At 34.6% G+C, this 12,853-nt stretch overlaps 1 protein-coding gene across 1 annotated transcript in view; it reads right to left on the bottom strand.

The window, feature by feature from the left end:
• Positions 1-12,853, bottom strand: part of KIAA0825 (KIAA0825 ortholog) — a 231,488-nt gene that overhangs the window by 104,168 nt on the left and 114,467 nt on the right. The window contains 3 exon segments of the mRNA XM_039695659.1: positions 1,172-1,266; positions 4,413-4,568; positions 9,154-9,310. Of these exon segments, the coding sequence (XP_039551593.1) occupies positions 1,172-1,266; positions 4,413-4,568; positions 9,154-9,310 (408 nt within the window).

Below are 12,853 nucleotides of genomic sequence, written 5' to 3'. Positions count from 1 at the left end.
AGTCTAAGAGTCTCTTTTAAAAGGACAATCTACTTAATTTTTAATGAAGGACATGAGATAGCAATCAACAGGAGAACCACCAAAGAAAAAAAATTAATACTGTATTTTCTCTGACATTTAACATAAAAAGTCTGTGAAGTTTCACATTCTGTCTAGTAACGGGTAACAAAGGACATCAAGAAGAGAAATGAATAACAAATTTTTGCTGGCATAATTTTTGTGCAATTAAACTTTTGGAAAAGAACAATTTAGGTAGGTAAAGAAATAATCTTAGCCAAATTAAGACGGAAGACTCAAAACAGACTGTAAAAGTACTTTATCTATGAAATGAAGGAAGAGTTAAATATTTAAGACTAACTGCTACTTATAAATTGAGAAAATGAGACAAAATACCCAAAACCTTTATGACATGCAAATTCACACACTTTTGAAATCGTCACTCTAGTTTCTAGATAGCAGAACAGTCAGTTCAAAAGTTGACTGATAGGGTCTTATTAGGTATCATCAGGAGGATTCAGAATTAAGAAGGGAATGTCTCAGTTTAGCATGTAAAATGTAAGTTTTCCAGTTTTCACAAATGACAAATATTAACAAAAAACAAACAACAAACAAACAATCCACAAAATTGCCTCCAAAAAAATTCCATCTCAATTTTTCTGAATTTAATAAATTGCAGTTTCTGATTTAAGAAGTTACATTTTGCAAGTGAAAAGGCAATAAAATATGAGAATAAGTTTGATTAATTGGAAACTATTAAGGAAACACTTCCTATTTCTAGCTACACTTGTCATGTCCCCAGCTGCATTTAAGCTCCTTTGCAACTTGAGTAAACATAGCCCAAAATCTGTGCTGAAATTTCCCATAGCTGTATAGGCTTGCAAAAGTTACTAATTTTTTTCCAAAGCATTATTTAAGTGCAATATCAACATATATTCATATACTTCTGTGTCAGACAGTAAGAACAAATTATACACCTCAAAACAGGCATTGAGAGACATCTGAGTATGGATCAAATACTACAGAAAAAAATGTTGCTACATTTTAAACTATGTATTTAAAAAGAAATGCAGATTTGCTTTACAAATTTCACCACTAAAATCTTTGTGTATTCACTATTACAATGTCAAAAATACAATAGGAAAATGTGATGATTTTGCCAAAATCCTGTTACCTGTGTGTCAGCAGCACCCTGAAAGCCATCTGATTCAGTCCCAAGTAACCTGGCAGCAAGCTTGACCAATCCCAGTTCCATTCAGTAATGGCTGACTGTTGATACATGGAAAGAAGCTAGTTAGTTATTAATCAGCATCAATACGATCAGTACATTAAAGCTCCAGCAGCTACATACTAACCAAATAGGGTGGTCTAGAATGAGGAGTTAGAAAGATGATATCAATCGTATCCACAGAAGAAGTTTTTTATTCCAATCAAATGGCAATTAATTAATTACGGACATAGCCACTGTTTAAAAAAAAAAAATCTGGTTTTTTAACCATTATTCTTCCAATTGTTGATAGCATTCTGATCAGCTACTTTGTCTGAGAGCTTTATTCTTTGTACAAAAAGCAAAATAGTTGGTAACTTTTTATGTAACAGCAATATGCATTGTCTGCCGTCAGCAAAAATTATGTAATGAAAAATTTGGTATAGCTGGAATTCAAGAAATAACCTGTATCATAATTAGAGTGATTTAACACTGTATTATAAACAGCATTAAATCTAGAAAATATGAACAAGTATAACTCCACATTGCTTATTTAATAAACAAAAGCAATCTACATAATCAGTGGGCAGACAAAAGACCATACACAACATTCTTATTTTTAAAAAACAGAAAATCCTATTGCATAATATTCCTTATCACTGTCAGCAATCGTCAAGTAGTGACTATAATTTGATCTTCTTGGGAGGAAAGAAGTACAAAGTTATTGTTGTAACACTGAAACAGCACTGAGTAGTAAAAAAAATGTTTAAGCGAGTCAAAACAATGGAAATAAACCTAAATAATAGTAAAGTATAATTTGGAGTACATCTTTTTCTTCTTACAGTCAGCACTCGGCTCCTCTGGGAGAGCAGAGTCACTGCAATCCTTCCTATTCCTTCCATCTATATTTTATCACTTTCCTTCTCCTTACTTAATTTACTCCCTATCCCTCATCTTTGCCATGCATGTTAAAGTAAAGTAGAAAAACAAAGGTGGAATACAGAGTATGAAGAGGAAATAAAGGTAACAAGAAAAAATAAAATACTGAGAAAGCAGAAAGTGAATGAATAAGAATAGGTTCATCGTCAGTGCTCTGGCATCTTCTACAGGCACTGGCAATAATTTTCATTTGAAAGCAGACATTCAGCTATACTTATCAGTTTTATAAATGGACAGTCCTACACCACTAAATAAATGTACAATTTAATGGTAAAGGGAACTGAACTATTTAATAACAACATTAAACTTGGAAATAGAATCAGAGGAGAGAATTATAGAATGATTGAGTTTTGAAGGGATCACCATGTTCCAACCCCTTGCCATGGGCAAGGTACATCTTTCACTAGACTAGGTTTCTCAGAGCTCTGCCCAGACTAGCCTGGAACACTTAAAACAGATGGGGCAACCACAGCTTCTCTGGGCAACCTCTTCCACTGCCTCGCCACCCTCACCAGGAATAATTTCTTTCTAATATCTAAGCTAAAGCTACTCTCTGTCAGTTTGAATACACTCCCTTTTGTCCTGTCACTACATGCTCATCAAAAATGTCCTTCTCCATCTTTCTTGTGAGTTTCCTGCAAGTACTGCAAAGCTGCAATTAGGTCACACCAAAGTCATCTCTTTTCCAGGCCAAAAAACTGCAATTATCTTGGCCTTTCTTCATAGGAGAAGTGCTCCATCCCTCTAGTGATTTTGCTGTTCCTCCTCTGGACTGGCTCCAACAGCTCCACGTCCTTCCTATGCTGAGGACCCCAGAACTGGATGCAGCACTGCAGGTTGGGTCTCACCAGAATGGAGTAGAGGAGCAGAATCCCTTGACCTGTGGGTCACGTTCCTTTTGATGCAGCTCATCACACAGTTGGCTGAGCATTGGAACAGACACCCCAAAGAGGCTGCTGAGTCTCCCTCACTGGAGATACTCAAGAACCATGTGGAAATATTCTCTGCCCATGTGCTCTAGGATGACCCTGCTTGAGCAGGGAGGTTGGACCAGATGACCCACTGCGGTTCCTTCCATTCTCACCCATTCAGTGGTTCTGTGATTCTTGAGTGGAAGGTCCCTTTCAACTCAAGCTATTCTATTATTCTACTGATTCAAAGTAGCATAGTTCTCTGGAGTGAGAAGTCTTGAGCAGCCTCAAGACTGCCAATATTGGTATATATACTGGTATATATATAGTCTCTTTTTTCAGGATATTAACACTTCTATTGCAACACGACAAAATGATTAAGCATTCATTAAACAAGTAAGAAAAACAAGTATATTTTACAGCAATATAACTGATTAAATAGACCAAAATAATCGAAACTGGAGAGATTACACTGCATATAAGCAGGGCTGCACTGAAAAAGGATGCATTTCCACACAAGTCTGTAAAGCGAATTTCATGTCACCACAGCATCACATTTTTTCAACTATTTGATTTGACTGCTCGGATCAAAAAAGCTGGTGATATATTAGGAATATATGAGAAAAAATGGCATGAGATTTTTTTCAGTCTAAAAGTGGTATCAGAAACTATTTAGCATTTTGTGCAATGATGTGGTCATGGAGTGCTCCAGCAGAGATTTAGGCAACTAGATCTCTTTTCTTTAACTGTTCCATTATCATGAAACTAAATTCTATAAGAAAATTGTAATCCTTTACATATTATAGGCATGACTTAAAGAAAACCAGAGAAATTTACGCTTTTGTGTGTGTGTTTTAACCCACATAGTCTCACTGTTCAGTAAAATCTTTGTATTTCTAAAGCATTCTTTACTTGACTGTTCAACATATCTATGAAAGTCCCATGAGGAAGATTATAAATGTGAACTTAGAGTTCTGATAAGATTTTTCAAAGGACTAAGACTAACCCTATGTACTATTGTACAGATGCAATAAAAGTCATTGCCATTATGGTCTTTCCCTCTGTATACTGAACACAGAAAGTGTAAGTAAATGCAAATTGCTCTTGCAATATTTCCGAATCAAAGAATGCAATAATTCCAATCAAAGAAAAGGCCAGTAATGTCTTTTTGAACATCATGATATTGTAGAGGGTACCCTCATTACACTCCCACAAAATAATATTCCTTTCTGCTTCATTAGATGTGAACACACATAAATAAGTCCATTTTCATACATTTAGTCTTTGTCATTACCATGATCATAATAATACCAACAAGTAAAATTATACTATAACCAAGGTTTCAGATTTTCACAAACCTGATTGAATAGTTTTGCATAAGACTGTCTGTACACCTGGAAAGGGTTGAAGACAGGCTGCTCTTCTCTGCCCTTCAGCGTCAAAGGCAGACATTGGCTCGAGGTAACACCATCTTCAGAAGAATTCTCACAAGACAGCTGCTCTTTCAAATATTCCTTTTGGAAGAAAAAGCAACCACAGAATAATACAGGCCACCTAGCTTTCTACATGAAATTTGCCTAGATTTCAAGCATAAGCTTGAAAGATAGAAGTTCCTTTTAATACAGTGGGGAATTAAAAATCTCTTAAAAAATAGAAACCTTTTTAAAAATATTGCCATTTTACAATGAACAAGAAATAACCCCAGAAAACATGCACCCAGCCTGAGCAAAACAGAATAATCTAATCTATTGCTTTACAATTCTTGTCAAATTACACGTATAAGTTCTCATTTAACATGTGTGTATATATATATATATATACACACATATAGATATATATATATGCTTGGTATATGTAGAAGTGAACAACAAGTATTTTTCATGTATTTTGAATTAAACTTTTTGGAAAACAGTCAACCATTACTATATTGACTATAAATCAATTCTTTGATTAACATGTTGTAACCATGTTATTTAAGCACAGGAAATAAATATTCTCACACTCTTGAAAGCTATTTTTAGCTGCTTAAACATTCAAGGACTAGAAGCAGTATGATTTGCATCGCAATTTTAGAAACTATAGTGTAACAGATGCATTATTATTTTGGACACCATCTTTTCTGTTTTCACTTCTTCAACTACTACGTAAATAAATCATCATTGCAGGCCAATAAAGTGTTTTGATTAAACAGAACCATTTTATGAAGACCTAGATAATAAAAGATTTACGCATCCATTTGCTGGAATAACTACTGTGATTAAACAGTTTGTTGTTATTAAAATGAAGTCCATTACACGGAGCAAATACTCAAGGCGAGTCATTTAGGATGGGTGAATGCAAATGCTGCTCTTATTTGCAGTACTACTGAGATGGAATAACAGGCAAACTACCTACCAAGGCATCCTGTGGCTCTCAGTAGTTCTTTCTAAAAGAAGAATTTCATCATTTGTTTAAACTTACCCAATTATGGCCACACCTGAAAGGCACAAATTCAGTTTCAGGCCACACAGACTGTAGCTGTTTCTCCCTTGTGCTGGCACTAGCATATGTTGTGAAATCAACCAGGGAAAAAAAAAGGTTTCATCCAGATAAACAAGCCACATGATTTCTAGTACTAGTACAAAGGGAGGGCCTAAGAGTGGAAAAGCACAAGGGCAAGAGAAAGAGGACTGTCTCTCTGCTGGTTGTAATCAAATGTCATGACCAAGAGAATCACGAAATTGCCTTAGTGTATGGAAAAAAACCCCAACAAACCAAAAGAAGAAAAACAAATTGACCTTTTTTTCTACTTAAAACAATATCACAAAGCAACTGTTAAAACATACCGTCTTTTAGCTATTTTTACTCACCTTTTCAAAAATATCTGGATTTTTATTTCCCCATTCATTTATTCATTCACTACTTTATGCCATAACAAAGATTCAGAGCCATGGTGAAGGAAGTTATTTAAAAGCTATTTCTGTACATCTACCAAACTTCCATAAATGTACTGCCTTCCATGTACACACTTCTACAAAATCTGTAGACTAAAGCAACCCAGCCCTCTGGATGTAACAGAGCCAGCAGAAGCAGATTGTGTTGCTTTTTCAGAAGCAATACTGGAAATAGCTGTCCATGTGTTGCCAGATGAAGAACTATTTGCTCAACTGGTGGGAAAACACAATGCTTATTTTGCAAAACCAGTAGTCTACAGAATGGCACAATATGTATTCTGTAGGATCATGTTGGCCATTAACAAAATAATGAACCAGCCTGGGTATGCTATCTCAGCTCCCTTTTTGGAAAGAAACACCAGTTCACTGAACGGGAAACTTTGGGATCTGGGACCACCAGAGACCACCAGAGGGACCCCCGGGACAGAAGAACACATGCACAAAATGGGGAGGGCATGTTATGGGTCTCCAGGAAATTATTATTATATGTATGGTTCGTTCTGGGAAAATCAATGAATATGTATGTAAAATACAGTATATAAAGCAGGAGCTTTTCTGTACTTGACATGCACAACTCTGCTGGAGATATCCCTGCAGCATCTGGTGCTGCAATAAAGAATGTCTGCTTCTTAATGCTACAGTGGCGTTAGGAAGGAGATTTTGACCAATTTTGGTAACACCTGCTTACCAGAGTTTGAAAAATTCAAGCTGAATACTGTAAAGGTATTGTACTATCTTTAATAAAATACTATAGATTTGGTTTTGATGAAGAGACGTATTCAACAATGGTAAATATATTACATTAAGATGCCCTTTAGCACAGTAAATATCCTAGGCTCTGAAAAGGTCATGATTCAAAAATGTGAAAATATGAAATCACATCTGTAAACACGTGAACTATATCCTCAGTACACGAACTGGGCATCAAACCAAGTATACAGAATATTATTGAGCCTGACAGAAGAGTTATCTCTTTGGTTGTCATTACTAAAAAATTATTTTAAAAATTATTATTATTTTTGGCAAACACATGAAAGGCTGTAAGCTGTTCTGAGTACCACAGTAACTGCTAAAAATTTTTATAACATCATATCTTTATGTTCAAATCCAGCTTTGAAGAATCCATATCGCTTTTCATCTGCTTTTTTAAAGCATATTACTAAAACCAACAATCTTCTGTTTCATCATTTTGTTTTTACACATGAGTACCAAGCAGTGTAGCATAAAGATCTCTAAATTATTTTAAGAACACAATCCTTTGACATTCCTAGGGGTCTTTAAACAAAGAATGGACCTTTGAATACACAATCAAATCTATTTCTTGGTAAGCAGGCACATAAAACATAATTTAGATTTTAAAAAATAATATTGAAAGTGCATAATCATAACACCATGCTAAACACTAAAATGTTTTGTAATGGTTTCAAAGGCATTTGCAATTAATACAGTTAAATCCTTCTGTAACTCAAGCTGGTCAGGACCTCTCTTCTTCATTTTTAAAACAATACAGTTTTTTCCACTGAGAAATGTTCTAATTTTAAGAAGAATTTTACTAGCTGCAGAAATTCAAGGAGACACCTGGGATGTGGAAAGTCAGGCTGTAGTCCCTTTTCCCCCTAATTCTCTTAGCCTCATACCTCCTATTGGAGCTGCTCCACTTTGTATAAATAACCGAATACTCACAGGAGTCAGATCTTAGATCGGGGTCTCCAAAACCCAGGATGTGTATTTTATTCCTTCAGCTACAGTATCATTCTATTTTTGACCCTAAAAGTTACAGAATGCATTTTTACCACTATTTCCACAAGGCAAAACAACTCCAACAGGGGAAAAAGAAGGAGCTCCATGCTGATAGCTGTATGGAGGTTTCGGGAATTAGTACAGTATGTATAGTATGGAGGTTTGGGGAATCAGTTCAGATGTGGGAGATGCAGATTCAATTCCCTGGTATAAACTAGGAAGTATATAAGCCTGCATATGCTGTCCCCTAGGTAACTGTCCTAACTCCTGGACTATATGCTATTTTTGGTGGTCTTTTCCAGACTCCTTTATAGCTAAGAGTAATCTTGAATGTGCTCCAGGTGAAGAAGTTTTGTTTATTACAGTAATAATTTTCACTTCACTTCCTAAACCAGTTAATTGTTCAGGAAATTGAAACGTGAAATGATTCCACACTGTACTAATGTAAGGTTGTCATCTCTGCATATATGCTTACATTGCTTCTGATGCTTCCAAAGGCAGATTCATAAAAATTGTTTTTAAGCCTAGGAACTAAACAATTGGATCCTATTTTCAGAAGCACAGCGTGAGTACTAAGGTGCTCTCTACGGCCTTTCTACAGACATAGCTATCCAAGTCAGGGTTTTCTAATATCAAGTTTTTCAGAGGAAAAATCCTGGCCTCTGCCTATATTTGCATTATTTTGTATTTTGTTATAAACACATCTGTACACTTGCAAGGGTCGTAAAACACCTGCTTATGCATTCAAGGAATTTAGTAATTAAAACTAAAACCAGAACTTTCTAAATTAAGTTGTGTTACTGTACAATTTAAACAAACCTATGTTTATTTCAGTGAATAAAATCAGAATGCTTTTGGTAACTTGGGGCAATTTAGGACAGCCTTAGAAACAATGCGATTATTCCTTTACATTACCAAAATTCCATATGCAGCAAATAAATCTGAATTTGTAACTTGTAATTTTAAAAGCACTGTAGCTGAACAGAATTGTCTAATTTGAGTAAGATTTCATTTACTTCCTCAGTACAGCCATAGGGGTTGCTTTTTTGTTTAAATTAAGATAGTTAACCAGGTGTGATTTTACCTTTGTAACAGTAAATTCTTCAACAGCCTCCGGTGATTTTTTAATTTATTTTTTTTACTGTGCTCAGACTCCTTAAATGAATCTTTGGTCTACAACATGAAACTGAAGAAAGTTTATGAGCCATCCTACTGTCTAAGTACCTAAATAAAATCGACAGTAAAATAATCTTTTCTGTAGAAATGCACAAAAGCCTAAACTGAAGGGATTATATTAGAATACAATATAGGATCTATAGTGACTTTAAGAACTATTATCACCTCCTTGACTAACCCTTAGCTGCCAGCAGATGTTGCCTCAGGCCAGTACACACCTAATTGGTCTGTGGAAAGGCCGTTTCCCTACCTCATTGAGCCGGATGATGTGATAAATTTGCCTCAGGTACTCACTACCACCTGGTTTGTGGCAGATATCCAGGACCATCATGTTTATATTATGCTCAGAGAATCCAAGTGCAATACCTCCTTCCGCTAATGTTCCACTTCTAACTGTAACTGAGGCACTAGAAGACAGAAAAGATACAGTCCTAAGTTAAATTTACAAAGAGCAAAATATTAACATGAACTCAGCCAGAACTACATGTGCAAAAAAACCTGGAAGTACTTGACTTAGACATATGTTGTTTTACATATATCTCTCACATAATATGTATTAAACAACAGTATTATACTAATTTTAATCACCTTAATAAGAAAGATTAACACATAAAACACTCTTTAAGGATACAGAAGTAGCAAATATTTTCATTTTCCCTAGAGAAGTATCTTTGGTACTAGAAATGGCATTTACATTCGATCTCTTGTGCATTTTTCTTTGCCTGTCACAGCACATATTAAAATCTAATTAAGATGTCAGAAAGGGAGCCATTACTCTAAGTATAGGTTAGAAGTTTTAAACTGAAGTAGTTTTCTTTCCACTGGTATCTTGTTAACCATTTAAAAGGTACCTATTTGCCACTTGTTGCATCTTTTGCCCTATACCGTTCCTTGGGGCTTTTTTTGTATTTGTGTGAAACTTCTACCAATGAAAATATGAAGGTGACATTCCCAAAACACCTCCACAATTGTGCATTCAAATTTCTGATCATTGTCAGACTCTCTGTATAAAACCACAAGTTAATATCTTAGTACTGCTACCAAGAAGTCTAAGAAAGGAGAAGTACCAAAATTTTACTCAAATACTAGAGCTGCAGCACAGGTATTTGACATGTATGTGTCAAGAACTCAAAAGATTAACAATATTATATTGTCCTTTCTACAGACACTGTTGGATTAATTTAATATAAACTAAGGAAGCATTATCAGTTAATTAAAAATCAGTATTGTATTTGTTTAGAAGTAAAACAATAAACAAAACTAAACTAAAAAAATGCCAAAAACCTGAAAACAAAACCACTCTGCTTGCAGTTTACTGTTGAAAGTGTGCCATGGTTACAAAGTCACTCCTTCTGAAAGTTGCTGTTTGACCTACAGGCTCTCTGAAATACTGCACAGCTGCTGGACATTAAAGCTGATATTGCTTCCACATGCAGTTTCAGAATGTCCTACAGAGCAAATAGTTTCAAAATATAAACTATAATTTTGTTCTTTACTGAATGTAAGTAAGTGATACTATGTTATTATGGTGTACTTTACAGAAACGCTTCAAAGAAATTGATCTTTAAATTAAAGCACACTTAAGGCTGATATTTGATGCCACATACAGATACAACCTGAATTTCTTGTCAAAATTCTTAGCAACCAACATTGAAAAAGCTAAGGACCTCGGACAAAGGAATGTATCAGTGCCAGCACCTAAATTGTATTCTTTACTGCGCAGGTGAAGCAGATGATTGGATTCAGGCAGCACTATGATTAATGACTTCCTTTCTGGATTTGGGACTGCCTATCAATCATGTCATTAGCAACAATGTGCCCTGAGAGAGGCAGGCCTCAGCCAAGGAATAACTGCATTCATCTTAATCTGTATATGCACCCAGCCAGCAAGGTCAGGGTCACCATGATGAAAAACAATAATCTTCAATTCGACAAATTACTTTGCAAAGACAGACGCTTCTTTTCTTCCCAGGATGTGTGTTTTTTACAATCTAACTTGACTGTTTACAGCTCTGGTGCTACCATAAAGTGAAGGTTACTTCAATGAATAGTAATACTTACAGGAAGTACAGAAGACAGGCAAAGAACCTTTGTGGTTTTCTGAACCTTTCAATGAAGGCTATAATTTTTGAAAGATTCTTTAAAATTAAGTTAATACATGCTATTTAAACTTTTTATGTAAATAGCAATCCTGATAATAGTAACATAACACAAAATCAAGCAAGAATTTTACTTACAAAAACCCACCACACTTCAAAAATGTTTTTATGGCTGTGTAGGTGAGTCCCAAACAAATTTTTGAAATTTATAGGTTTTTTATCTTTCCTATGTATCTATTAAAATTCTATAAGCATTTATAAATATGTATACATATATGCACATGCATCCAGCTAAATCAGAAAATAATTTGATTACTGAATAGTTACATGGCACCAATACAGTACATAGCATACAATTAGAACGTAGTCATTTCATTCATGAAAATGATAAATCTCCTCTTGAAAGATTGTTTTTAGTTTAGTAATTATGTGGCCACTAATTACTTTAACTGAACATTTGAATTTCAGCTCTAATATATTAGTTTTGTACTTTGCATTTATAATAACATTAATATCTAGATTTCATATCTCAGGTACTTATAAACTGGATCTTTTTTTCCTGCAGATATTGACTCATAACATTTGAATGAAAAGTGGAAAAACAATATTCCTATTAGATTTCTACCGCAGAAATGCAACTGAAGTCAGGGGAGTCAACTTCATAATTGCATCAAATAACTGCTCACTTGGAGAACAGGCAATGTATTCTTCATTCTCCTAAGTTTAAAATTACCAGGCCTAGTCACAAGCTAGTTCTTTCTTTGCTTGACACTGCAGACATACAGAAACATTTTCCCATGTTTACTTTCCACAATCTGATATATAAATGTAACACAGCATTTTTGTGGTATTATACAAAAGAAAATACAGTAGTATATTAACTTAAAATTCTCAGCTTCTGAAGATGTGCAAATTAACTCAAGTTTTAGTTTTTAGAGGTTATCCACAATATCATCTTCCTGTATTTGTATTTTTAAGAAGTACCTATTCTCTCAGCGACATTAGAAATTGTATTATGGGACCATTGTGTTAAGCATCAATTTACAAATTATCATTATGCTTTTTTATTCTACAAGTACATCACTCACTGGCATCTGGTTACAATCTTTTATTCACTGGATTAGATCACGTAAATTAGAATTAAATGGAAATGCAAAGATTGCAAAGGTCAGCGTCAATGATTGTTTGTGTGACACTATTACTGCTTACCACATTTATTAACTGACTACTCATAGAAACAGGACACTGTCCCTTAAAGCACTGCATGAAGAAAGTTCAGTGGTATGACTGATTCCAACCTACAATCAGTGTATCCTTTGTCTATAGGGACAAATACTGACATGACAACAACTGCAACCTTCAAGAATACTAATTTTAAAAACTGGCAATCTTACTTTCAGCAGCAACCATGTAATTCAGTAAGTCATGTTATTCCAATCAATCTAATATTGCAAAGTTGATGAATAGTACATTTTTACAGAATGATACATGACTGCAACATTAAAACAGACTGGCATGTACACACTGACATGTACACAACTCCGTGAAAAATCACTGTAAAGATCTTAATGTCAAATCTGAAGGAAAAAATTGGTATTTTCTCAGAAAGGCACAGCAGGATATTATTCTTGTCCTGTTTTGATACACCCTATTTGCCTCAGGGTTTGATATGTTTTAGAATAAAGTACGCTTAATTTTTATTCACAGATGAACACTGAAAGCTTCTCACAGCTCCTCTTAATTTAATCACCATAGTAAAATTAAATTATAAATATATTTAGTATCTGTTCATATTTTGAAAGATATAACAATAGACTTGTCCATATTTTTGGTTCATCAAGATAACATGAA

Source organism: Passer montanus, unplaced genomic scaffold, assembly GCF_014805655.1.
Source record: "Passer montanus isolate IOZ18808 unplaced genomic scaffold, ASM1480565v1 scaffold91, whole genome shotgun sequence".
Lineage (NCBI taxonomy): Eukaryota > Metazoa > Chordata > Aves > Passeriformes > Passeridae > Passer > Passer montanus.
Note: the sequence above shows the minus strand (reverse complement) of the source record. Positions and strands in the feature narration are given on the sequence as shown.